Below are 26,479 nucleotides of genomic sequence, written 5' to 3'. Positions count from 1 at the left end.
CTGTGTGTTGTATTGCATGGTCTGGTCTATAGTCGAGTCGGAATTGGCTGTAATGTGGTACATTTAACAAAGGGGGTTAAAACTTGAGAGCAGAAGGACCGAAACGGAGATGGTGATGTAAAGAAGGAATCAGAATGGTAAATATCCATGAATTGAATTGCAACAAAAAGATACCACGACGGTGATGATGACGATTCAATCCACCCAATAAATGAAGCTACGCAGTCTAAGGTGGACAATCAACCACTCACCACGCGTCAGTGGCATCTTTCCCCTCAATTTCAGTGCGCATAATCCATTGACTCTAGCTCATCATTCCCCTCTTTGGGCGACCGAACCCAATCCTCAGCCGAGCTGAACTGCTTGCCCAAAGAACCTTACCTACCTATTGGTAGTAGAGTAGGAACCTGCGGTTATCAAAAGATCAACTTTGATTTTGAAGAGTTTTTTTTGGCTCATTACCCAACCCAATCAACGAACAATAAACCCAACCCCTCATTATCATTGGACTCTGTTAGCCACGTTCCTAGTCGTGTTTAGGTCATGAATCAATAATAAGTACTAACTAAGCTCATAACCCCAGGATTTTTTGCAGTAGGCAGGTACCTGACTGACTCGATTCGAGTCACCTGACCCTCAACCGATGAACTGGTAATTACTACTACTAACGTAGTAACCGTCCATGTAACACTGCATAACTAAAAAGGAACATGTGACTGGCGAAAAGATACCAACCATTGTACTTGGGTAACTTCATCTCAGCTCTCTCACCGTTAGAACTGAACTGCCACGGACGAATGCCGTTTGACAGTAAAGTACCCATCGCATCCACATCACTGGGGGTACTAAGTTATTAGGCGTTCTCTTATTTAGCCTCCCGCCCGAATCCTGGCGGGGCATTGAACTGTAGTGATGGGCCTGACTGGGCACTCATGGATGGTCGGTGGCTGAGAAACTGCCGCTAAATCCGCTAAGAAAAACCTCTCCCCGTTTTTTGCGCCGCATTCCTTTCCCACCACCATGACCATCCAGGCGGGTTACGGTTACTTTACTTTTTGCTTGTGCTGAAGACGAATCTAACGGGTCGGGAGGCTTTTGCTTGGCTTTTGCTTGTCTTGATTTTGCTTTTTGGTTCCACTGATCCTGGAACCCCGAACCTCGCTAAATCTCTCCTTCACCCTTTCTTGGTTCTGTTTTTTTTTCCCACTTGCTCTGTCATCCCATCTTCAAATCGGCAATTCTCGTATAGTGACAAGACTACGCCACCGCAGTACGCCATCTGACGAGAGACAAGAACAAACATACTTACTCAGACCATATCAGCCGGGACTCGACCATCTTCTTCCTCTCCAATTGCCTCATCCTCCACTGACAGCCAACTTGTCGAACCAAGATATTCGAAAGTCGCAATTCCTCGAAGACATGGCACGCTCGTCCAGGTAGCAACGGCTCCAACTTTCTCAAACCAACCAACACCTCACTCTCCATCTGACGAGTGACGAGTCCATGTCTCTTCAAGCTTCGACCTCGACATGTCCGACTCGGCCTCCACCGACGATGGAGGCATTCCCGATCGTGGTCCCGCCGTCTTTGCGGTCACGACGGCCACTCTCGTCCTCGCTACCGTCTTCGTCGCCGCACGAATTGTCTCGCGCACCTTTATTGTTAGAAATGTCACCTGGGATGACCGCGTCATGATCCTTGCATGGCTGTTCGCCTTCTTCCTCTCCTTCACCATCTGCTTCGGCGTTCACAATGGCCTTGGACGACACGACGAAAATATCGACCCTCAACGATTACCCGCTCTCCGTCGTTGCGAATACGTCTTCTCCATATTATACAATCCCGCATTGATGGCCACCAAGACCTCTGTGCTCATATTCTACCTGCGATTGGCTAAGCACACCCAACGAGTACTTCGATTTGCTTCTTGGTTGACTCTGGCCATTGTCAATATTGCTGGTGTTATACTCACTTTTATGAATGTGTTTCAATGCCGCCCGACCCAAGCCGCCTGGGATGTAAAATACGACGATCGCCCAAGTGCGAAATGCATCCCTTTACTGACTGAGTTTATTTGCTCATCTCCCGTTAATATCGTTACGGATCTGGCCATTCTTGCTCTCCCTATACCCGTCCTTACCGGCATGCGCCTGCCTTCTCGACAAAAGACGATTCTGGTTCTGACCTTTACCGTCGGTATTTTTGTTACAGTTGTCGATGTAGTAAGAATTTACTACCTGCAGCAAGCCATTACCGCACCCACCAGCACGACCTCCGACCCTCAATCGCGCTTTGGCGGACAAACAGACTTTGCATGGAACGCATCAAGATCACTCATGTGGAGCGCTGTCGAAGTCAATGTTGGAATGATGTGCGCGTGCGTACCAACTCTGAAGCCTCTAGTTCTCAAGCTTCTTCCAGCTATGCTCTACGACCCCAATGGAACCAGAGCCAGTACACCCAAGGGACCCAATGACTCGGATTCACCCTCGACAGGTCATCGCGCCAGTATCCAGCAGCCGCCTCCGGTCGCGCAACCCAATGCGCAATCCCCACTCAATGCCAATGCTCCCATGAGCGCTATGGAATTCCTAACAACGCCGTTCGACGACCCAGGCCCAACTCGTCCTGTGCAACGTGCTGCTCAAAGCAACGGGACGTACCAGACATCGACAACCATGACATCTTCTACCGGAACTGTTGAGGGCGTCTACTTTGGCTTTGTAAACATGACGAAACCGAAGAGTATGCTCAAATGCAATAAGAAGGAGTCTTTCAAGTATTGTACGATTGTATCTATTCTGTTTTTGCTATGGGGCATATCCTATGGTTTGTTGAATACGTTAAACAACGTCATTGCAACCGTTGACAACATGACCACCCCCGAAACACTTGGCATGACGTCCGTCTACTTTGGAGGTGGTTACTTTTTCGGACCCCTGCTAGTGGGTGAATGGATCCTCCGGCGCGACGAACACAACCGATCGAAACGGCACAAGGGTAACGGCCACGACAGTGTTGGTGGCTTTAAAGTTACTTTTATCGTGGGACTTTGCTTCTACGGCATCGGAACTGTCATTTTCTGGCCCTCGGCAGTCACCCAATCGTATGCAGGATTCATGCTCAGCAACTTTGTCGTTGGCTTTGGTCTTTCAATTCTAGAAGTCGGCGCAAATGCGTTTTTGATACTCTGCGGACCTCCTGAGTATGGGGAAACCCGTGTACTCATGGCTCAGGGTGTTCAAGGCATTGGGAGTGTCCTCAGTGGCCTCCTGGCGCAGAAAGTCTTTTTCAAAGGCATCGTTGAGCAAAACAACGCCACCAGCATGACACTCATCAACGTTCAATGGACCTATCTGGGAATCACGCTGCTTTGCGTTGCCCTCGGTCTTTTCTTTTATTACATGCCTCTTCCGGAAGTCAGCGATCGCGAGCTGGAGCAATCCGCGACGCATCTTCCCATGGATCCTCAAAAGAAGAGCAGCGGCCTGCAACTACGCACCTGGAGCCTGATTTTGGCTGTCCTTGCGCAATACGCCTACGTAGCTTCCCAGGAGTGTTTCAGTATTTATTTCCGCAGTCTCATGATCTCCATACTTCCCAATCAACCTAACAGTGGCGAGAAAGCCGCACAAGGCGCTAGCGACATTCCTAATCCCGACAAGCCACCCGGCATCAGCCTCTCTATACCCGACTACCTACTTATTGCGCATACCGCTTTTACAGTATCTCGCTTTATGGCAGCAGGCCTCACATATCTCTCTGTATACCGCTCCCGCTTCCCCCGGCCTCGCACCATTCTCACCGCCTGCATCGCTGGGTGTTTCCTCTTCGCCCTTCTTCCCGTGGTTGTCCGTCCACCCAACCCCAACCTTCTTGTTATCCCGGTTGTCCTCTTCTACTTCTTCGAGGGACCTATATACCCCCTTATTTTTGCTATTGGTCTTCGCGGCCAGGGTCGACGCACCAAGCGTGCTGCCGCCTTTATCACCATGGGTAGCTCCGGCCCAGGGTTCTTGCCATTTGTCATGTACGGCATTATTAAGCACGGAGGAACTGTCAAAATGGCTTTTATTGTGGTCATCGTCCTTCAGGCCGTTTCCATGTCATACTCAATCTTCCTTCAGTCCGTCCGCGACGTAAAGCGAATGGTAGATCCTTGTCCTGCAGTCCGAGATGCTCTTGGACAGCCTGACGAAGAGATGCCATCACCCATGGAGACGGTAATGGCGGACCGAGCACGTCGACACAGTACAGTCAGGGCCAAATCTCCAAGATTCTTGGAAAAGGTGTCCCAAGGCACTAGAGTCATAGGTGCCAAGTTCCTCAGCTCTCGTCGTCGCTCCTCACAACCGTCGATACAGCAATGCGAGGACAGTCGCGATAACGCGTCACTTTAATTAATGTTGATGACTTTTATAACTTCATCCCTATTTGTTTTTATACTTGATAAGTTTTGGGACTTTTGGTCTCAAACAGCGAAAAAGGGAGGCGTCGGGTGGGATCAATGACGAATGAATTGTTTTTCGGATGCTATATACCCAACACGTCCTTATTACGGAGGGACATTGGTACATCTTTTTACGTAGTTTTAGTCTTCTCAACAGTATATTGTATAACGATTCCTGTTGTATTAGTTGATGCTTCAGAGAAGCGCAATGACACAAAATTTTAAATATCTTTAATGAAGTACCAATTGAGTCGTAGTGCAGCCTTGTCATTATATGCATAAAATTTGATCATAAAAGAGTCGTAATAACATCAAGAGGGCTTTTTTGAAAAAGAAAAGGAACAAAAAAAACCATCACCACCCAAATTTCTCCAGATGCAACTCAACACCCGCCCCATTGTCCATGATAGCATCAGCAGCAGCATTTTGAACGGCCGACATGAGTGTCTTTGGCCCGCAGCCCATGACCAGCACACGTTTGTCCGAAGGCGTGCTTTCTATGCTTTCTTTGACCAGAGAAGCAACGTCTGGCCTCCCGGAAAAAACGACGGTGTCACCTTGAGATGAATGTGTCGTGATCGATGTGGGCGATGGGATACCATCTTTCTCGAGGTCAGGTGATGACCTAGCAATTACAGTGGTACCAGGCTGTGTGATGATCTCTTTCTCTGGATTAGGATCGACGAAAGTGCTGCTAGAAGACGTATTGGAAGACGTGGAAGGTTGTCTATGGGGGGCACTTTCGTTTGCTGAAGCACGTGTTACATAGACTCTTGTAGATACGCGATGATCTCGGTGTAGGGTCTCGAGATGATGAGCAAACCAAGAGAGGTATGCTGTAACCATGTTAGAATCATTGAGCCTCTAAATTCTTGATACAGAACCCACCTTGGTTTCTAATCATCCAGATGAACTCGATGACGATCTCTTCGTTTCTGTCCAGCTTCTTGAGCATATTAAGAGCCGCACCAACTGTGAAACTGGCACCGCTGCCTCCAGCTACGAGCATAACCTTGCCGTACCCCCCGATATCAGGCAAAGTGCCGTAAGGGCCTTCAACTGATGCCTTTAGCTTGATGCCGGGATTATGAAGCGCACAGTCGTGCAACTTTTGGGTGAATCCATCATATGCTGAGACGACAAATTCTAGGGGGTCGACTGCAACCATAGTGAACGGATGAGTCTCAAGGGCGCGCACAGCAGGAACCCAAAGGAAGCCGTGTTTTCCGGATGCAGACCCCAAAGGAGCTTTTGCAAGAGTTACACGAGTCCCGCCGTTGGGAAGAGGCGTGAGTATGACAGTGTTGTTAACGCTGTTGGTGGCCAGGCGGCCAAAGCGAACAATGCGACCGACAGCCCAGATCCCAGCAGAAACGCACACGATATATAGGACCTTCTTACCAGGCTCTGGCTGATGGAGGCCAGTCATTACAATGGCGAGGATCCAGAAGCTGATGTGGATATAGTAGAACAGCTCGTACCACCAGGCCCGAAGTACAGCGCCCGCGAACGAAAGTGTGATGAAAGAGCCGAGCGCAACCATGCCAAAGATTTCTTCCTTTACAAGCAAGCGTTGGAGAATGTTTTGGGCCCCGAAGACGGCAGTGTAAGTACTCGCGTGTACTATCGCAAATACGAGGGTGGTATAACCGGCAATGCGATGGAGGATGTTCAGGCGCTCATAAGACGAGGCTAATAGAATAGCGACCGGCGTGTTCTTGAGAGAGAAAAGAATGACAATAAGCAAGTTGGCGATAGCCATCCTGTACCGGAGTGTCAGTGCAGGATTAAGTCACATAATCGGATCACGTACCATCCAGTCCGAGAAGCTATATTGGAAAGGAATGGCATGTTCTCATTGTCCAAGTACGTAAAAGTGACGACGGCGTTGATGACGAGGTACCCGAGAATAACGAAAGTATATCCTCCCGATGGCAATCCTGGGATGTTTCCGAGAGCAGGAGCTCTCATGTACCTGTCCAATTGTCAATACCTAAACATCCGCGAGAATATAAAGCAAGGTCTCACCTAAAGATGGCCGTGAAGATGCCTGGTTTGCGCGAGGCGCCCACTTCAACACAAAGTCTCCTAAGAAGAAGGGATATGCAGATGGCAAGATAAAAGCTGGCCATGGCCCCGGCAAAGAAAGTCAAAGCATAGCAGTTCATTTGCTGACGACGAGCAAGTTTGGCGAGAAATGCCGGATCTGAATGAGAAGAGCGGCTCGCCATGGCTGGATTATCATGCGCGAGAAGTTCAAAGATCGACTACCTAGTCAAAGCCCTCCGACGATGGAAAAGAAGAAAGCGGGGGGTATGCTGGGCTGAAAGAATTGCCGTTGACTCGATCCTGTACCAAGTGGCACAAGAAGAAATGAGTGTGAAGAAAGATATCAAGGAGTGTATTGGTGTATCAGAGAAACAACTTCCGAAGTAGTACGGTAATGGCCGAGTGTGGTTGTGTGGTAGATGTTTGAGAAGAGACTAAGGCCGGTGGTCTCTTTATTTACTAATTTGAATGATCTAAGCTCTGAAGCGACGTTTTGATGCCTCAGGGTGTAGAAGCACAGAACTTCATAAGTGTTGTCGAGAACAAAAATGCAGATAACCTCCGAGTCGTTCTGACACAAATTAGTGGGGAGCGTTAAGACTTCCGACTGAGCACTCTATATGTGGCTGCAAGGCTTTATTTATACGTTTATTCGGCTACTACGTTCTAAAGGTTTCCGATTTGGAAACAAAGTATGCGTGATGGAAGCAAAAGGTCATGTGTGGTCATGTGTCAAAAGGATCCTAGCTAACAAACCGGTTGACAGCATTTGAACAGAGACACAAAACTGCTAAAGTGAATCACTGTAGGCAACCACAGAGCGGAATAACTGTCACTCTTTGAGAGGCGATCACCGCCCAGTCTGCCGTCGGCATATGGTACCTAGGTACTCAAGTGTTTGAGTCTGAGACTGTACTTCCATCCAAGAGTCTGATCCAGGAATCACTTGGCTGTGATGTTTGTCCTCTGATAATATAAAATTGACGAATGTAATTTGGAACAGCTCAAGCTCTCTGCTAGAAATTAAATTACTGTATAACGATTAAGACTCTAATTGTGATAGGAGCTACTGTCTAACACCGGGTTCATTAAGTGGATGTGAAAGCAGGCAAATGTTCCCCAGCGTCCATCCCATACCTTCTCCTGCTCTTCCTTAGAATTCTCCTAAAAGAATTCCCCAAGGACTTTCATAAGGACTTTGACAAGGATTTTCTACATCTTCCACCTAAAATACAAGATCTCATCTAGACCTCAACCCTCCCCGACCGTCGCATCTTCATTGTTCGAAGCGTCTCACGACTAAGCGCATATTTAGATGCATGGCGCTTCAATTTTCAAAACCGCCCTCTCTATCCTATTGCTACTCATACCTGCCAAGAGTCCCGCAATGCTGTCATGCTCCATGGGTTCTTTATTGCGACACCCAATGACTACGGCGGAGTGTGGTTTAGAAACCGATTTACTCTATTTTGGCTGCGATACACGACATATTGTTTATGAACGGCCACCTATGGGTATTCTCGGATTGGATGAGGTTGAGCATATCGGGATCCAATGCGACATTTTATTTGATCGGCATGATCTCAGTGAAATCCCAGACAACCTAGAGGTGCTTATGGAAGGCTTCTTTACTACCATACCTCGCCTTCAGACACTCAGCTGTATTGACTCAGTTGGCATACTTCGGATACTAGGATAAGCAAGGGTTGACAATTTTCACTCTTTGCCTATGCTATTGCCTGGAAGCAACGGTGATATATACAATTTCATGATGGGGCTGTATATATTAGCGAGGTATTACACTATATATTTGCGGAAGAAGAATCAGAGATGCTTAACCTTTGACTGAGCTAAGACGATGGATGAGTGTAAGTATCCCTTTCCATTTACTATTTGGAACTTGATACTAATATGAACTAGGTTTACTTTCTAGCAGCGTTATATGTTCTATGAGTGGTTACTGGGATAAGGGGTATTCTTATGCATGATGGTTACTGAAGAATGGGTAGTACTCAATAGATAATAGCGGACTTGCTAGTTGATTGAGGTTGGAAGAGGAGCAAGTTACTGCTGTCTGTATGGCTTAATAGAAGCAACATTTAGAGGTAAATGCGAGCAATGATATTGGAAGTTCAATGTTAACCCCTGAGTCAAAGGTTATTTAGATGTAAACATGTATCGTAATCAATCATCCGAATCAGAGTCGATGAAGAACCAACATCAGTTAATGCCAAGCTTGCACTTCTTCCAGAGTCTTAAGTTGACCTCGAGGGACTCGAGAAAAGAGTGTGTTATCTTTTCCCTCAACTTATGTATACACTAGTAGTGAGTAGCAGAAAACTTAACTTTCAAGCTTTAGGTTTCAAAATAAATAGTCTAAGAAACATAGTCCCAAGTAGCATAAGTTGGCCTACTGATTTCATCTCTTATGCTTCTAGCAGCCAACGTTTCTGGTACCCTGATGACACATGATGTACTGTTTGCCCCGTCGCTTTATCGACCAACCAAAGACAGCGAAAATGCTTTGCTTTTATCTTGTAATATGGCTGTTGTGTACCATCGGCTTCTACCCTAGATGTGACACTACTAGGTTGTACAGATATGTTTTATCAAGCTGGCAGATATGTTGCATTTGTAGACGTTATCACACAGCATGAGGCGTGAAACTCCTTTCAACTATGATACGGCGTGAGCTATTAATTATCGTAGGGTGTCCCGTTTCAGGGTATTCGACATTGTGCATAGTGCAGATTGCTGTACAAGCAGATTACAACAAGTGGCGACCCGATCACAAACCATCACGGCCACCACGCTGCAATGGTCAAAATATCTGTATGTGTATTTCCTCGAGTCCTGTTTCCTTCATATGTAGGAATCACCGTAGAACGATACCAGACTTTGTTTTGCCTGCCATGAGAAACATGTCCGACATTCGTACTCGGGTCCCCAAGATCGAGCGTAGTATTCGCATATCAAAATTGTAGTGACGCTTTAAATGTGTTTGCCTGTCCGGGTCTTTATCATCACTCAATACAATCTTTAAGAGATTGACATTTTCATCCCACCATTAGCACAGATGATGCTACCAGTCGTCCAGCCACTCTCTTCCGAACATAGCATGTCAATTGTGCCAGCGATTTCAGACGTAAATCCTGGTCTTCGCCCACCCATTGACTCGCGTACTATTCGATCGAATCGCTCGGCGTCGGACCCTGCCTTGGCCAATATCTCTGGTTCACCGTCATACTGAGCCAAGGGAGCTACATCAACATAAGGCTGGTTGATGTCCCAAAAAGTTTGCCCGGCGGCTGCGTACATGTCGCCCCAGGCCGGTCCAGGATTGACAGCGTTGACGGTAGCACGAGTAGCTAGCTCACGACTCCAGGTCCGTGTCATGGCTTCCAAAGCTGCTTTACTTCCAGCATAGACCGATTGGCCCTGATACCCGATAGACGAAGAAACACTAGAGACGTTTACGATACGTCCGCTACGGTTGGTGGGAAGATGCGGGGCAACTGCTTGAGTTAAGAGGAGGGGAGCCAAAACATTGACGTTGTAGACGCGGTGAAATTCGAGTTCGTCGATAGCCCCTTGCTTGGTGTCATTCATATGCTGATTAGAAGAGACGCCGGCATTGTTGATCAGAATATCGATTTGGAAGGGTTTGTTTGAGCTATACGAAGCATGGAATGACTTTGCAGCGTCGATAATCTTAGGTACGGCCTCAGAAGGACTGCCCAGGTCGGCCTGTACTGAAGAGCAGTGAATATTGTGTGAAGACGAGAGCTCACTGCATAGCTTCCTTGTCGGTTCTGTGGATGACTCGGAAGTGTAGACAAGGAGGAGATTGCATCCTTTAGCGGCCAATCTTGCAGCAACTGCTGCACCAATACCTTGAACACAGTCAGAATGTCATGAAATGGGTGGTCTTGTATTAAGAGGAAACGACTACAGACCTCGTGAACCTCCAGTCACTATTCCAAGTTTTGAGTCGTACGGTCGATGAGTAGCCATGATAGAAAGGCTTGAGGTATTACAGACTTGTGGTAATGACGACTTGAAGAAGGAATTGACAAGGAAGAAGAGTGTTTGATATGTTGACTCGACAGGAAGCTACGTTTGGGGGCGAGCTCCCCACCAACTGGCCTAGAGCCGTATCATGATGGTGGGGGCATGGTGACGTCGACCGCTCAACTTCAACAGAAGGTACGAACGGGTTTACAGCTACTTTAGTAGGCATGGATAGACGCTCCTTCCCTGAGCACACAAACTTCCTCGGCAGGTTGCTCATAAACAGACAAGAACCCCACAGTTCCTACCACCTTTTCAAAGTGAGTATCTGAGTCTTCCTGTTGACAAGAACATCATGGGAAGCTCTTGCTACCCCGAGGGGAATCGATGCGGGGTAATGTCAAGCACTGAGGAGTTTGTTGCCCAGTTGAACCTTATGGAGTGGCTCTCTTTGGTCCAGCTTCTACATATATCCATCCCCGCGACAAGGGTCTTAACCAATTAGAGACTCAATCTAATGAGACTAACAAGCTGCTCACCAGACAGCTGAACAAGTTTCTCCACTAAACCTTTCTCATTCCATACAACTTACATGCTTAGTTGCCCATTATTCCCGTTAAACGCTTCGACCGCTACTCTGCTGCTCTTTCTGTCGTCTCGTTTGGGTAATTCCGGCCACTTCACGATGGAGACTGCCAGATCATCTTGTAGAACAAGCGGGCATGGCGTTTGTATTGATACTGGCGGAACTACCCAAAATGGAAGATGAATCCTCTATCAATGGACTTACTAACACCATCATATAGATAAGCAGTTGAGAGCGAAGGGCTCCAGGGGCGGAGCCAGTGGGGAGAAGTTGACGAGACATCTGTCTGTTCATCCTGGGTATAAAACTCACGAATTGAGTCATTTCGAGTTCATATTCATCTGAGTTTTCCCGCCTTTCTTTTCAGCTCAATAAAACAATCTTCACCATGTCTGATCTTCACCCTCTCAACGGAGGCAACTTCGTTCATGATAACAACCGCGTAGTTGATGGCGGTTCTATTCTCAAGCGGTTCTCTCTCTCAGGCAAGACCGCAATCATCACTGGCGCCGCTGCCGGCATTGGCTTCTCTATTGCTGAAGCATATGCCGAGACTGGTGCCAACATTGCTATTTGGTACCGTACCAGCAACAAAGCTCAGGAGCGTGCTGAAGAGCTTGCCAACAAGTACAATGTCACTGGTAGCTATACCCCCGAAATCAAGTTGCTGTGTTTCCTTGCTGACCGGAAATCTCTCAGTCAAGGCGTATCAGGTTGACATGCGAGACGCCCAAGCCGTCGAGCAGGCTGTCGACCAATCAGTCAAAGACCTCAATGGTCGGCTAGATATTTTCGTTGCTAATGCCGGTATTCCTTGGACTAAAGGTCCCATGGTAGATGGCCCCATTGACCACTATCGCGATGTTGTTCAGACCAATCTGGATGGCACCTACTACTGTGCAAAGGCTGCAGCGAAGCACTGGCGTCGTCAGAAGCTTGAGGGTACTGGTACCAACGGCCAGCCTCTGAACAACTACACATCAGGTAGTTTCATCGCTACCGCTTCCATGAGCGGAGGTATCGTGAATATCCCGCAACTCCAAGCTGCTTACAATGCTGCCAAAGCAGGTGTTATTCACCTCATCAAGAGTTTGGCTGTTGAATGGGCTCGGTTTGCTCGTGCCAACGCCATCTCTCCCGGCTACATCATTACTGAGATCTCCAACTTTGTGGACCAAGAGACCAAAGACATGTGGAAAGACAAGATCCCTGTGGGGTAAGTTTGTTGTTTCTATTGTGTCGTCTGCAGTGCTAACAAGAAAATAGTCGTGAAGGCGAGCCCCATGAGCTTCAAGGCGCATATCTGTTTCTAGCATCAGACGCTTCCACGTATGCCACTGGTGCCAATTTTATCATCGACGGTGGTTACAGCGCTCCTTGAATAAAATAATGAGATCCAAAGACCATATATACCTTCTAGATGATATTAAGACTCGAATTATACTATTGCAATGAAATAAGAATATGATACCAAAGTGAGTTCCTAAGATAATCTGAGAAATGAAAAGAAGAAAACAAAACTCCATGCATCAAATCATATTTGACTTTCATCCTGACTTTCATCCTGACTTTCATCCTGACTTTCATCCTGACCTTCGTCCTGATCCATGTCTTTAGAATTCTTTCCCCGTCCTCTTTTCCGATCTAGATTCTTGGCCAAAGTAGCCCTGATTTGAGTCTTGGAGGGAGTTCTTACTATTTCCACCAGGTGACGTTTTCCAGGGATACTGATGCGTAGCCGTTTTGTGTACGAATTGATGCCTTCTCCACCTTCGGACTTTTTCCAGATTTCTTGAGCATGAAGATAAAGTTGGGAAAATGCCAACTCAATGTTGTATTGTTCGAAGACATCGAGTCCATCTCGGATAGTTTCTAGGGCCTCTTTTACTTCCTCTTTTGTCTTTTTAGTCAATACAATCGTTATGGCGTCGACGACGCGGATCGAGGTTCCGATTTGAATGTTGACGCTTGGATCCATCGTTTCAAAATCCTTGTGACAGAACTCGGCCCAGTCTTTCATATCTTTCAAGAGAGACTCGAACATTCTTTTTTCGTTCAGTAGTAGAGCAAGCTTAATGCTGTTTTGGATGCGGATGAAGAAAAGCAGGTGGAGGTAGTTGATTCGATCCTTGAGGCTGATCTTCTGCTGAATATAGGAGGGCGTATCATTCTTTCCAATTGCCGCGATCAAGCTGTCAGCCGTCCTGAATTGGACAACCTCAAATGCTTTTAAGCGATTCCGGTAAAGATTGCCTTCTTGTCTGATATTGTTGAAGTTCTTTGCGAACTCTCTATCCTTTTCAAGGATCCTGTTGTTGAACTGTTTGATGTCTTCCTTCTGCGTTTGCACTTGGGCTCGGAGATTCCTAGTCTCTTCGGAGGCTTCCTGGAGTTTGCTCTCATTCTGCTTGGAAGTGTCTGCCAACTTTTGTTGGAGGTCGGAGTTATCCTGTTTGAGTCTCTTCATCTCTTCTTCCATCTGAATCGAATTGAAAGACGGTGCCATTGAAGTTACTGAAGATACTCGGCGATGCTCTGGGGTATCTTCTCCAGACACTTCGGAGGAAGACAAGAAAGAGGTCTCGTGGAGTTTGAGTTTTAGTTTCTCGACAACCTGTTCTTTTTCCTCGAGCTTTCTTTTTAGTTCCTCGATCTCGTTTCCTTCTGTCGAACTGGTGAATACAGTTTCATCGCCTGCATGGGATACGATATCACTTACTGTCTCTCAATTCCCTTCCTCTCTGCTCGAGTGCGCTCAGTAAACCCATATCACCAGTATTGCCCCCTTGCTCTAGAGCTTTCATCGTAGGTGGCCACTCTGTGTCGTACATGCGGTCCAGTTCCCTCCAGTGCTCGGTTGTCTCGTTGAGAAGAGTTTGGAGTTGTGCACTTGCCCGTTCATCGTCCCCTGAGAGCCCATCATAAATACTCTTGTTCCTGAACCACGCTACCTTGTGCTTCCTTACCTTTCCGAAAGAAGTGTCGTGAAATACTGTCATCTTTTGGGCTTCTTCTCTGGCATCTTTGAGAGATTCCTTTGTTTGGTCCAACTCGTATTGTAGGTCGCGCTGCTGCGTGGCCATTTCGAGCTTCAATCGATCCGACCTTTTCAGCAGCTCGTTGGCGTATTCAACAGGGACGTGCAGTTCGTTTTGGCACCACTCTGTCAAGGCGGCGACCATCCCGTTGTTCGTCGTGTAATGACTGAAAACCTCCTTGGCCAAATCTAATGTGACGTTCACGCCCTGCTCTTTCAGAACTCGCAGCTGCCTCTTGGCCTTCTCTATGGGAGGAGTGCTGGGCCGCAAGTGGACTGACTGGGTATCATGCACCCCTGTCTCGGGGTTTTTGATCGATTCTTTGTACGCCTTCAATGTCTCCTGAAACTCTTGGCTGGATATTGGAGGGTTGTGGGCGTACATATGTTGGCGATCTGGGTCTCCTTTTTCAGGTTCAGCATGCCTATCCCCCCACCATCCTTTGTCATGCTCAAGACGAGCCTGACGGTTGGCTTCGTATTCCTCCATAGTTTGTGGATTCTGCGCTGGCTGGACTTTGCTTTCTGAATTGTCGAGTCGAGTGTTGACTGACTAACGGAGATGGAAGAAACAATCGAGGCCAGTTGTTGTGTACTGGATGCTGAGTGTTTGAGGATACTCTGCACAGCCTAGAGAAATCAAGCAATACTGAGAGTTTCTTGAACAGAATCACAGCTGGGCATGAACGGGCTTTGTATTCCGAAAAGTTACGCTATTCCCGCGACTCAGCTTATGTGAACAAAGAATCCCGAGTTCAAGGACAGGCCACCCTCCATTATAAATCCAGACTTGGCAGTTCTTTGAGACTGGGCCGTGGATAAAGGTCGTTTCTTTCAACTGGGGGTGATTGAGTTAACGTATCAATCAGTCTCTCCAAGAAGAACAATAATGAATCATGTATAACTTCATAGTAAAAATTTGTTTTCCCTACCTATACAAGCTCTTCTTACGACCTTTAAATGATATACCGAACCATTGTTCCTAGAATTCTTACTATATATGTTGCAGTCAGACCTCTTTTTCGAGTTAGCATTGTTAACTGATCAGATCTTATGAGGCTGAATGATTCAAGTCAAGTTCTTTGTTGGCCATCCTTAGCCGGTAACCATGGAAGCAAACAACCAGCGCATGATCTGATCCGTGTGTCGCACATTATCCCCCTTATTAAAGGTAAAGGAACAAAGAAACTTAGATTTGCAGACTATTCTTAGAAGGCCGAGTGGGTGTGCTCGACACCGAGGTATACCAACTACTTCTTTGTTCACGATAACAAAGATTGTCATATTCGAGTGGCATCTATCTCTCAAGGATCATTCCCTCTTCGCTGAACTGGTGGCATTGTAAGCTGAGCTAAGCCTCACAGTTTTGGTAGAACTATAGAATCCAAGTTTTCCAGGTATTAAACACTATTTACTTTGTTATGTAATTTCAAAAGGTACTCCATGCTGGTGTTTTGGCCACTCTCTCCTCTAACCCTTCCCTGTTGGGACGGCCACTACTTTCCACGTGCACAGAGAACTCAGTAGTCAATTTGATACCCCTTTCGTTTTCCAGCATCTCAATATCAGCTTCTGATTCCGCGTTTGACGCCTTTCTCTTCCCTTTCGGGTCTCTTGGTATACCGTGGATCAAGACTTTGGGATTTGCCGTCATCAGATCTCTCTGCCACACATCGTCCTGTGGATCCCAGGCGCTGCTTTTAGAAAGCTTTCTCATGTTGTAATGGTTGTAGTTCCTGGGGTTGCTGCTTGGGTCAACTAGTGGCTCCAAAGCAAGCAAGCAGCTGCACCAGAGTCCGATGTGGACTTCTATAGGGAACCAAGCTTGTGTGCGAAGCATTTTGTAAGTTCTGTAGTCATGTCAGCATTATGTACGGTTTAAAGAGGCGGAACAACTGACGTGTCGATGCTCAAGTCGGTTGTCAACAACATCGCGACTCTAACAAAGGTTGAAACAATAACGAACACGCCGAGAATAAGGATAACTATCCGTTTGATGGTTTTGGCGCGTGTTCTTTGAGTCGTAGATACGGCCTTGATCGTGAGGCCCATTATGACAATATTGATAATCGTCGTCACAATAGAGTGCGCCTGTCTCATACGACCCAGAGTAAAGTTAGAGACACATTGCCTGTCTGTCTTTCCGGCATTAAAGACATCACTGCCAAAAGTTCAGTAGGTATCTTTATTGGTCCGATGTATAACACTCACGCTGGAGGACTGCACGAGAATACAAGGAAGAGAAGAGAAGTTGCAGAGACGATGATAGTTGCCATAGAAGCACCATAAATGAATGTCATAAAAGACCCTGTTAATGTTTCTCGTCAGTAATTCAAGGTGGTAGATGAGGGAACTTCTTACTAGCTCTGTAAATTCGAGGAAGGCAAAGCACAATCGATAGTCTAACAAAACAACCCGACGATATGAAAAGCATTTTATCAACAGGCATTAACTGTAAGCACCAGGTGTCAGTAACTTGATCAGTCTGTCAAGAAATGCCATAGTAAAGCACCTACTGAAAACATTTCAGCCAATGCCTCTTTAGACACTTTATCCATATGCATTCCAACACCTTTCGTCACTAGAATGACTTCTACGCATGACAGGGCGGTGACATTACCCTGAAACGTACCATGGTTAGTTGAAGCTGTCCAGTTGCTAGTGTTGAAAGTTGGAATACAAGCGACTCAACTCACCCAGGCCAGAATAGCAAATAAATCATCCCATCCAAGACCCCTGACAACTATGCCTCTTACGTATAGCCGCACAATCACCAAGACACTTGTGATGACAATAAGTGCGATGTTGAGATCTGAAATGACATGGCCGTCGCTGTCGTTGGGGTCGACCTTTGCTCTTGTCAACAGCACCATCCCCTCGCTCTCTTCCATTTTATTCCTCTCCTCTATGCTATCGATTCCGTCGCAGTTGTCGTGATAGTGATAGTGGTGGTGATGGATATAGCCCGCGGCTTCTCGTCGTCGTCGCACTCGGAATGCCGGCCTCTTCCGAGCTTACGGTTGATAATATCCGAGATCCGTGCAAATGCGCAAGACATTGGGGATCTGTCTCGAAGGTTACGGTGTTTATGACATAAGAGGATTGTGAGGCCTTTCACCCATGGAACGAGTCAATGGAGCAAGAAGTGGGATGTTCGTATCGGGGGGGGGGGGGGCTGTTCCTTTCTTTAGAGGAGATGGCAAGCCATGGCGTAGGTTTTAAGACGAATCTGGACTCTCTTAGATCATTCGACGTACGAGTAGAAACATACTAGGCCATGGCAATTGTCTTTGAACCAGCTGGTTGCCAAGATCAGATCTAACTTTGAAGCCAGGCACGTTAGTGGAAGCACTGGAGGCCTCGTTTGGCCGGACCTGGCTAAGCATGGTTGATCTATAACAAGATTGTATTTGAATGTGAGCCATGTTTAGTATGTGATCAGACTGCGTAGGAGATTGTATTCGGTTGATCGTCAACGGGAATATCTTCTTTGCTGAAAGTCAACGCCCCCAACTCTCAATCCAAGGTCAGCGACGTTTGAATACAGAAAATTGATGAAGTAGGCGGGAATCCGTTACAGACAGAGTAGCGATACAGTCATTCCGCTCAATTCTTATTAGTACGGGTTTGCTCACGCTGAGACAAGACAGAGTCGCTTCCTAGAGGCTCATGCCGACCTTGGGAATAGCAACGGGTGATCTATCACATTCAATGACAAAACACATCATCTAAGACAAGGCCATATCCGGTCGATCTAGTCTTTAGTCTAGTCCTTGTTCTCTTCCCGTTCCTGGCAAAGACACGCTAAACTAGCGTTCACGAATGCTTTTGTGCCTTGCATTGGATGACATAGATCCCCTCGCATTCCATACAATAACAACCGTCCGTTGAGTAGACTATTTTGGCATGACAAATCGAACTTCACAACATTTTATGGGACATGATTTGCTGTGATCCGATCAATTAAAGTTAAGTGGCAGATGCATTGACATAAGTGTCAGGAGGTTGCCAATAAATACACGAATCAATCATTCCGAAGACTTCTTCATCCCAAGAGCCAAGCAACTAAAGTTGTGATGGTGATCTAGAGAGATCGGAGTCATAGGGGCCGAGTATAGGCGCAAGTTTGTTCGAGAACATTCGTAGCAATAAAGCGGAGTTTCCCGAGGCCTAGATAGAACAAGACATGTAGTTGGTAGATTCACATTAATCCGAACTGGGACCTATAGACACGCCAAATCTAAACAATTCGAAAATACCGCCCAATTAGTGTTGATCTAAGTCCAAAAACTCTATCGGTATATGAACCAACCCATGCTCGTGGTGTATCATACAGTGTCAGAGGCACCACGCGCTTTCTTTCCTTCCACAGCAATGAATGAACTAACACCCCCCTTGGTATAATATATGACAGTGAGTAACCAACCAGCAGTACTCCCTGTAGCCACAAACACTGCTCCTGATAAAGAATCATAGTCCTTCGCCTCAAAACTTCAATTCTTAGATAACCTCATCACCACAATTCTCCATCGGGTACCATATCCTTAGGTACTATACCCCTCTGTTCGGTTCTGTAACTATTTCGTGATGCTCGAACAGCCGAAAGATTTAAAGGTAGGGGTGGTCCTTTGCGAGGGGCACCGGGTTCCCTAGGTTGTCGAGGGCTTGGTGGTTTTGGTGCAGGCTTGGGATGCGAAGGCAGCCCCATGGAGCCCTCGGGCAGCTCAGGCGGTCCGCCGGAATTCCGTTGGTGTTTTGGGGTGGTCGGGGAGACTTGTTTGCGTATGTCGGGATCGTATAAGTGGTGGACAAGGTGGCCGCTAGGAGACTGCACAGGATCAGGTCGGCTTTGGCGTTTAAGACTTTTAGGTGACGTCGGATCCCAGGCCTCAGCAAAGGCATCCCCGGGATGAATAATAGTCAAGAGAGATGCGGCCAAGAAGGGCAGCACTCCTCCAATAACCATAAAGGCGGCTTGGTTCTGGAACACATCTCCGGACACGCCATCTGCAAACTCGACAAGTCGATAGAAGGAATAGACAATCAGGAGAGCAGATGCCATCTCCATTGCTGAGTCTGTGTTAGCCAGGAAGACGACAGTATGATAAGGTCTTCTTACCCATAAGGAATTTCTTGAATTGCGATGACGAGTAAATTTGTGAATGGCGGGCATCGAGACTTCCTCGTCGAGTACTTAAGGTGAGGGTGAACCAAAAGTGCAGCCCAGTGCATGCTATCAAGGACAAAGCTTGTATAGCTAATCCAGTGGCAGCGATGGCTGCTCCCTGCTTTCGCTGGATGAATTCAGTAAGTAAGTAAAGGTTACAGATGCTCGGAGTGACATACGCTAAAGCTCTTCGTCTCGTATGTTGTGAAGATAACGCCGACAAGCTCGAATATAATAGTGACAGCAGCGAGTCCCCAGAAGATCAGACCAGCCACTAGCGGTCTAAAGGGACAAATTGGCCTTCCATATATGCTAAGGATGTGAGGAAGGACAATGAATATGGCGAGGCTCATTAGCGATGGGCCCAGAACTGTTCCAAACATAACGAGGAAAAAGTGTCCCTGATCATCCCGTTTTGAGTGAAGCAGAATTCGGCCAATAAATCCCAGCACTTCGAGAAAGAGTCCGGTTGTGAGTACGAGGGAGAAGAGGTAGGTCTTGGATCGAATTCCAAAGTATAGTGCAGCAATAGAAAGCAGAGCAAAGACAGTGAGTAACACGGCGTTACCACCTACACTCGGACTATAAGCGTAGAAGCCATCAGAGGCCGGACAGGTCGATCCACAATCGCCTGGCATTGTCGAGTGTCGACCAACAAGTTTGGCTAATGGTCATTGCAGGCTGACATCTGGGTCAGAAGTAAAAAGAATCGGAGAATAAGACGGGATGGCTTGGCCCCCTACATATAGACAGACCAGATTCTGCCATCTGCCTACTTGCCTGGGCGGAGCCCTGCATGTGAGGCTCTGTACCCTGGGGGCGCTGCAGAGAGGGGAGAGCTGTTGGGAGGATCATGAATGCAGTGCAACATAGGGACAGACTAGACAAGGACTTGACGGGTAAGACGGGTATTCAGCCTTTATTCGATATCTCTCGGTTGGACCAATAACAGGCACGAACAACTACCGCAAGCTCGAACCATGACAGCCCACGGGCAAACGATACCAACAATCTTAGTTATGATCGACGGTCGAGGGCACCAACTTGCATGGCACCCAGTCTGGACGTGAAGTGCGGGACTTGAACGGAAGGCCATGAAGCATTAGAGAATAAACATGTGGCTGTTGGTCGTTGCATCCTTGTAGTCCTAGACCAGGGATCATGATGTTGATAGAGTGGTAGTTTGCAAATCATAAACAGCGCGTGGTCACTGGATATTCCATACTTGTCGTGTTTGACCAGGATGACATTCGTAAATTGGTTTGACAATATGCGTGATGGGTTGACATGACTAGGACAGCTGCAGACAATTGCCTTTGTAACTCAAAAACATGACAAAGTAAAGCAGACATGTAACTTATCTGGAGCCTGACAGGGTTGCATATCCAGGATCATGACAATCTCTGCCTGCAAGAGACAATCTCTTGTCGTTGTGCTGGCTTAAGATGGGGGCTAAGCTTGCCAATCATCCAAGGGATCAAGCGGGGAAACGGCGGCAGCCCGCACGGCACAGACGCAGCGGGCGACCGGTGCAAGGCCATCCAAGCGGCCAGTCTTGATCATGGTTGGTGGACGAGCGCGAGACGGAACCTGCCATGATCTTGGGCGGCAAACGGGCCGCATCATGTCATTACGCGAGCTACTCTAACGCGAGCGGTGATCAGGACTTGAACTGTGCACTGAATGATGTCCAGAGGCATCTCGAGATATGTGACAGGCGTGAATATTTGGGATTATGGCATGATCCGATATTGGAGTTGAGTAATTAATTTGCAGAGCCGCGGAGTGATTCCGGAGTCTGAGGGCTCCTGGGATTACATACGAAGCGCTGGCCGCGCGAACAATGCAGGCAAACCCTGCCACCAGCCAATTCCTGGTGAACCTCGGACCAGCTGGAAAGAGTCGTACTGAACAGACGGACCCTGAATATGCAGTTGGTCCAAGATGCAGCACATCTCATGCCAAAGAATTGTGGGTATCAAAACACCTCGAGGAATGTTTTTGGTGTTGTCGATCGCCCACCTCTACTCCCCTGGCAGGGACATTTGCCGGCACGTATTGGTGTAATATGGTTCGCATCCACATGAAAGCCACTGATGTGTTGAAATTATTGTGTTGGTGATTTCTCCTAAGGGTGCAGTGGAGAATGCAACAGGCTCCAGGGCTTGAACAAGCAGGTGATGTCCATTGAATTTGTCGTCACCAACAAAATTCATGCAACTTCTGCATCGTCAAGCACTTGGAGCTTGGATGTGATGTTTTCTCTGTTTCTAACCAACTCGTGCCGGGGATCCTAGAGCCTTCTCCACCAAACAAGTACCATCGTAAAGCGGCACAGCGAGATATGTGGTCGTGTGAAGATTTCTTCGACAGCGGCTACCCCTGCTTGAGGGACTTTTGCCAGACTGCCAGAGGAACAAGGTTGATGAAGAACCACTTCATCGGTGATCAACAAATTCCAAGATCTGTCAAACGCCTAGATCGGTCTGCCGGCGCTAAAGAGCACCGACTTAACAGCCACATTATTGTACGCCACAGTCAGAGATGACCGCCACAAATCACCCCTCCGTCATGTCATATCAGGTGCAGTGCGGTGAGGCCTTGGTCTATCGCGGGGCTTGGCTCAGGCTGAGCAGCCTTGGTGACGTACAACCGACCTAGATTCCCTCGCATCCGTCACCTTAAATCAGTGAAGAATACTTCCAATTATTTTCTATACACGCAATGCAAAGTTGACAGCTCTTTGGAGCCTTTTGAAAGGATACGTCAACTCGTAGGCTACTGATTCAACAAACGAGTCGAGTCGAATCGAGTCTCGACTTCCAGCAGTCTTGGAGTCATCTTACGCCCAAACAGCCCAACCACATCCATCCACCGCGATACCAGCCATTAGACCGTTAGGCCCAAACAAGCCTAAGATATAACGGCCCCGTCGTACAACCGATATCGCTGTTTGCTAACACTTCATCTTCGCCCACCATGTCTATCCGAATAGCGCTAGACAACCAGCCCGAGTTCTACACGAACCTCGATTTTATTCAAGGTCGAGTCATTCTCGGCATTAATCGCAACGAACAGATCGGTAGTATTGTTGTCAAGCTTGAAGGAGAGTCCGGGACTGCCTTACAAGCCCCCCATGCCTTTGATCCCCAAAACATGGGCAGGATTCAAGCTGGCCCTCAACGACCTCCTGGTAGCATAGCAACAGAGAACCACAAAATTCTATACAAGCTACAACAGGTCTTTCCGGACGACTATTATGCCAGCTCCTCGAATCCATATGGCGCATATCCGCTCCAGGCCGGCGAGCACGAGTTCCCCTTCAAGTTCAAACTCCCCATCAACAATGCATGCAGCGACCCAATGGCCATGTCCAAAATCGGCGGCATGGCTAACGTCGGAGGGTTTGGGGGTGGAGGAATGTTTGGTATTGGTGGTGTGAGAGTCATGGACGGTAGCAAGCAACTCTACCTTCGTCATGTTACTCGGACGTTACCCCCTTCATTGACAGGTTATCCCGGAGAGGCAGAGATCCGCTACTATATCAAAGTTACAATACAACGACCAGGACTGCTCAAGGAAAACTGGAGGTATCAAATAGGATTAAAGTTCTTGCCTATTGAGCCCCCCAGGCCAAAACCGACAACTCAAGAAGCTTTTGCACGTCGTCCTTTTACGTTCCGACCGCAGTCCCCTCAGCCAGAAAAGAAACGCTCTTCCCTTTTCAACTTTGGTAACAGTTCTGAATCCAAATCTGCCTCTAATCTGGATCCTTCTGCGGATATTGCTCCGGCACCTGCAATTGAGATATCGGCTCGTCTACCTCACCCCAGCATCTTGACTTGCAACAAGCCAATTCCCCTGCGACTTATCGCCAAGAAGCTCAGCAACAATCCAGAACAAGTATACTTGGTCTCGTTCCAGATGGAGCTCATTGGGCGCACTGATGTCCGCGCACTTGAGCTTCACAACCAAAAGATCAACCGATGGGTCGTTGTTTCTAACCCCACTATCAATATCCCGTTGACCACGGGTCCCGATGACGAGGTTGGAAAGGAGTTGGTGATTCCAGATCATGTGTGGAAGAGCATACCTCTACCCAACACCGTGGCGCCGTCGTTCGCCACATGTAATCTTTCGAGGAAATATGAGCTTGAAATCAAGCTTGGTCTGGCGTGGGGTCAGCCCAAGAAGGGACTGACCACCAAAAGCCCACCAGTCATTATCCTACCTTTGCACTTTGCGCAAGTGGAGGTTTACTCCGGTATCACTCCTCCGGCCGAGCTGGTTGAGACAGCAAGGTCAACACGTCCTGGGCGCGCAACCTTTACAAACAACACTCCTCCTCGTCTGCCGCCCAGGCAGAATTCCGTCCATGTATCACCTCCACAGCAGCAACAACAACGGCCTTCTCAAGCGTTCAACCAAGCTCCCGCTCAGCCTCCTCATGATCCTCTTTATCCACCGCAATTGGCCCCAGGACAGGACGCACCTCCGTACGACGATGCTCCGCCCAGTTACGACGAGGCTGTTGCCGAGAACTTGGCTGGTCCCTTTGATGGGATGCAATCCCGACCAGCTTACAGCGGTGTTACCAACGAGAATGCACCTAGCCAGTTGCCTCCTGAGAAGAACTGAATTGGACAAATCGCTTTCTGTGGCAGGTTCTTTTTACGCGCCGACGATTATGACAACGAAGGGTTAACAAGGCAATCAGTTAGTTTTATGAGAGGGAAGGGAGTGATGTTTGCAGCTAGATACCCTATTCGACCGTACCCACTAGTGCTATACGCTTGTTTCTTTCTGATCGGGGAAGATATCACTGTGATGAGGTTGAGGACGATGTGTCGGGCGATGTGTCGGGCGAAAAGGATATAATTCAACAGTTGGCGCAAACTCCATCGTAGACCCAGACTTCGATGCGCCTCCAGGTTCATAAGCATATACTTTGGGCAGAAGGTTTGGATTAAATGAGTATACTTATAGATTCATTTTAATTGGACTTTATTAGACATAAAGTAAGGCACGCTTCTCTCGACCAGCACCAAAATGGAAGATCTCTCAACTGCAAGCATGGCCATTGAGGCTATTCCCGAGCTCCTTATAGTGGTAGAAACTTGCATAAGGTGTATATATTCAGCTCAGACAACCGCTTTAGTAAGGACAAAATACGGCAGAAACTCATATATTTTTTTAACAAATAGTACCATAATTCAGATACACTAAAACTTTGTGATTATAATTCCTCTTGAATCAGTAAATATCATTCGGTAACCTGGCAATTAACCCCCGTGGATGAAGCCTTCGTTTTGTTTAAGTGATGGTCATTTTGGACATGTATTTCTCGCAACTCGACATAGCATTTATTTCTTCCTCTTGGCTCTAAATATCATGTTATCTTATAATAAGGGCATAAGTAACTCTAGAATTTTTGGAACATTTATGATGATATCACTCCCTTATCGCTTCTTACAACCTCGGCAGTATTTCAAACCGTTATAAAATCGCATCACCCTAAGCGGTGACGTCATCTGTTTAACACTCATCTTTCTCATATTGCGACCCTTCAATTCCATGTGACCACAACACTTCTTCGTGACTTCCATCCATGCGATCCAAAAATTCATGAACAGATCTACAATATGGCGCAAAGCGCCCGCTTCAACTCTGGTCAGATACGCATGCCGCAAGCAACATCCCATAGCCCAATGTCGGAGCTTCACTTATAGTCGCTATGTTGGCCGTGAATATGACCCAAGGATAAAAGCCGTAGGTAGGGCGATATCCGATGATTATGCTCTAATACGAGAGAAATACGGTAAATTTTACAATCCCGGATTTTCACCCCAGGGAACATCTCACTGATAATCACGCAACAGATACCCCAAAATACCCCATTGTCCTCGCACATGGCCTGTTTGGCTTCGCTGAACTAAGCCTCTCTCCCTACTTCCCATCAGTAGAATACTGGCATGGGATTCGCGATGCCCTCACCGCGCAAGGCGTCACCGTTTTGACTCCCGCCGTTCCTCCATCGTCTTCCATTGCCGATCGCGCCGCCGCTCTACGCTCCGCGCTAGAAGCGCACGCTCCAGTTCCAGAGGCTGTCACCATCGTCGCACACAGCATGGGCGGTCTTGACGCCCGATATATGCTATCGCACCTTGAGCCTCTCCCCGTTCGTGTCGCAGCACTCGTCACCGTTGCCACCCCGCACCGAGGCAGTGCCTTTGCGGACTATCTTCTTGACGAGGAGGTCTCGCCAGTACATCATTACTTGCCCCAGCTGTACAAGACTCTTGAGAGGGCGGGTCTAGGCACAGCGGCCTTTTCGCAGCTGACGAGACGGTACATGGCGGAGGAGTTCAATCCGAGCACGCCGGACCAACCTGATGTACGGTACTTTTCTTACGGAGCGGCAGTGGAGCGGCCGGCGCTGCTGAGTCCATTCCGGCATCCACACGCCGTCATGACGCAAGCGGAGGGACCCAACGACGGGCTTGTGAGCGTGGAGAGTAGTTCCTGGGGTACATATAAAGGCACACTGCTCGGCGTGAGCCACTTGGATCTCATCAACTGGTCTAATCGCGTAGGATGGACAGTTCGGGAGTGGATGGGGATCAAGAAGAATTTTAACGCCATTGCCTTCTACCTTGACATAGCAGACATGTTAGCCAAGGAGGGTTACTAATATGCGCTTGCTTCTTACGGTGTTTAATTATTGTATCACTAGCATTAGATCATGTAGACATATCACGGGATATAAAAATTAGATGAGAAAAGTCACAGCTTTATACACAGTTGCTTTGGTCACTTGCGCGATTCAGGAGTCGTAAATAGTCATGTAAGGAAGGAATCATTATCGTTTGCTTCAAACAGGTAGGTATCAGTAGCATTAGAATATAGAACACAGCCACCTAGCCGCGAACACTCGACGAGAACCCGTCCTCCAGCACATTTGTCCCACGAGATCCGGTGGTATGTTGATATGTACGATGAAATGCAAGCCAAGACTGCTGCTGGTCGTTGGGGGTTCGACTGGCAGCCGGCAAGCGAGGAATTGATGAGGGACGTAGCCGATGTATGACTGGAATACGGGGTCACTGTCGGTCACCCGAAGTGTCGCAGGAGGCACTTTGACGTAACACCGCGTCTACCTGAAGCTAATAGTCCAAA

The 26,479-nt window shown here is 47.7% G+C and overlaps 9 protein-coding genes across 9 annotated transcripts; 4 read left to right on the top strand and 5 right to left on the bottom strand.

The window, feature by feature from the left end:
* Nucleotides 1-1,532: 1,532 nt before the first annotated feature.
* Nucleotides 1,533-4,403, top strand: FSST1_005855 (major facilitator superfamily domain-containing protein; the record flags this gene model as incomplete). The annotated part of the gene is made up of 1 exon (XM_083232170.1): nt 1,533-4,403. One exon carries the CDS (start codon nt 1,533-1,535, stop codon nt 4,401-4,403), a length of 2,871 nt encoding a protein of 956 aa, XP_083089285.1.
* A 404-nt stretch (nt 4,404-4,807) lies between these two features.
* Nucleotides 4,808-6,684, bottom strand: FSST1_005854 (ferric reductase NAD binding domain-containing protein; the record flags this gene model as incomplete). The annotated part of the gene is made up of 4 exons (XM_083232169.1): nt 4,808-5,289; nt 5,342-6,216; nt 6,267-6,428; nt 6,482-6,684. The coding sequence occupies 4 exons, from the start codon at nt 6,682-6,684 to the stop codon at nt 4,808-4,810; spliced, it is 1,722 nt and encodes a 573-aa protein (XP_083089284.1).
* A 2,857-nt stretch (nt 6,685-9,541) lies between these two features.
* On the bottom strand, nt 9,542-10,516 carry FSST1_005853 (SDR family NAD(P)-dependent oxidoreductase; the record flags this gene model as incomplete). Its single annotated transcript, XM_083232168.1, has 2 exons — nt 9,542-10,395; nt 10,459-10,516. 2 exons carry the CDS (start codon nt 10,514-10,516, stop codon nt 9,542-9,544), a joined length of 912 nt encoding a protein of 303 aa, XP_083089283.1.
* A 971-nt stretch (nt 10,517-11,487) lies between these two features.
* Nucleotides 11,488-12,480, top strand: FSST1_005852 (uncharacterized protein; the record flags this gene model as incomplete). Its single annotated transcript, XM_083232166.1, has 3 exons — nt 11,488-11,740; nt 11,799-12,315; nt 12,366-12,480. 3 exons carry the CDS (start codon nt 11,488-11,490, stop codon nt 12,478-12,480), a joined length of 885 nt encoding a protein of 294 aa, XP_083089282.1.
* Nucleotides 12,481-12,633: 153 nt separating this feature from the next.
* FSST1_005851 (uncharacterized protein) lies at nt 12,634-14,626 on the bottom strand (the record flags this gene model as incomplete). The annotated part of the gene is made up of 2 exons (XM_083232165.1): nt 12,634-13,763; nt 13,819-14,626. The coding sequence occupies 2 exons, from the start codon at nt 14,624-14,626 to the stop codon at nt 12,634-12,636; spliced, it is 1,938 nt and encodes a 645-aa protein (XP_083089281.1).
* Nucleotides 14,627-15,565: 939 nt separating this feature from the next.
* FSST1_005850 (uncharacterized protein) lies at nt 15,566-17,027 on the bottom strand (the record flags this gene model as incomplete). The annotated part of the gene is made up of 6 exons (XM_083232164.1): nt 15,566-15,986; nt 16,037-16,297; nt 16,348-16,444; nt 16,498-16,588; nt 16,653-16,757; nt 16,833-17,027. The coding sequence occupies 6 exons, from the start codon at nt 17,025-17,027 to the stop codon at nt 15,566-15,568; spliced, it is 1,170 nt and encodes a 389-aa protein (XP_083089280.1).
* A 1,622-nt stretch (nt 17,028-18,649) lies between these two features.
* Nucleotides 18,650-19,941, bottom strand: FSST1_005849 (RTA1 like protein-domain-containing protein; the record flags this gene model as incomplete). Its single annotated transcript, XM_083232163.1, has 3 exons — nt 18,650-19,206; nt 19,256-19,430; nt 19,483-19,941. The coding sequence occupies 3 exons, from the start codon at nt 19,939-19,941 to the stop codon at nt 18,650-18,652; spliced, it is 1,191 nt and encodes a 396-aa protein (XP_083089279.1).
* Nucleotides 19,942-22,282: 2,341 nt separating this feature from the next.
* On the top strand, nt 22,283-23,941 carry FSST1_005848 (uncharacterized protein; the record flags this gene model as incomplete). Its single annotated transcript, XM_083232162.1, has 1 exon — nt 22,283-23,941. One exon carries the CDS (start codon nt 22,283-22,285, stop codon nt 23,939-23,941), a length of 1,659 nt encoding a protein of 552 aa, XP_083089278.1.
* A 987-nt stretch (nt 23,942-24,928) lies between these two features.
* On the top strand, nt 24,929-25,994 carry FSST1_005847 (triglyceride lipase; the record flags this gene model as incomplete). Its single annotated transcript, XM_083232161.1, has 2 exons — nt 24,929-25,121; nt 25,183-25,994. The coding sequence occupies 2 exons, from the start codon at nt 24,929-24,931 to the stop codon at nt 25,992-25,994; spliced, it is 1,005 nt and encodes a 334-aa protein (XP_083089277.1).
* Between the last annotated feature and the right edge of the window lie 485 nt (nt 25,995-26,479).

The sequence above is a fragment of the Fusarium sambucinum genome, chromosome I (assembly GCF_050947815.1).
Source record: "Fusarium sambucinum isolate potato_lamoka chromosome I, whole genome shotgun sequence".
Taxonomy (NCBI): Eukaryota; Fungi; Ascomycota; class Sordariomycetes; order Hypocreales; family Nectriaceae; genus Fusarium; species Fusarium sambucinum.
The sequence above is the reverse complement of the archived record's forward strand: the minus strand, read 5'-3'. Positions and strand labels throughout refer to the sequence as shown.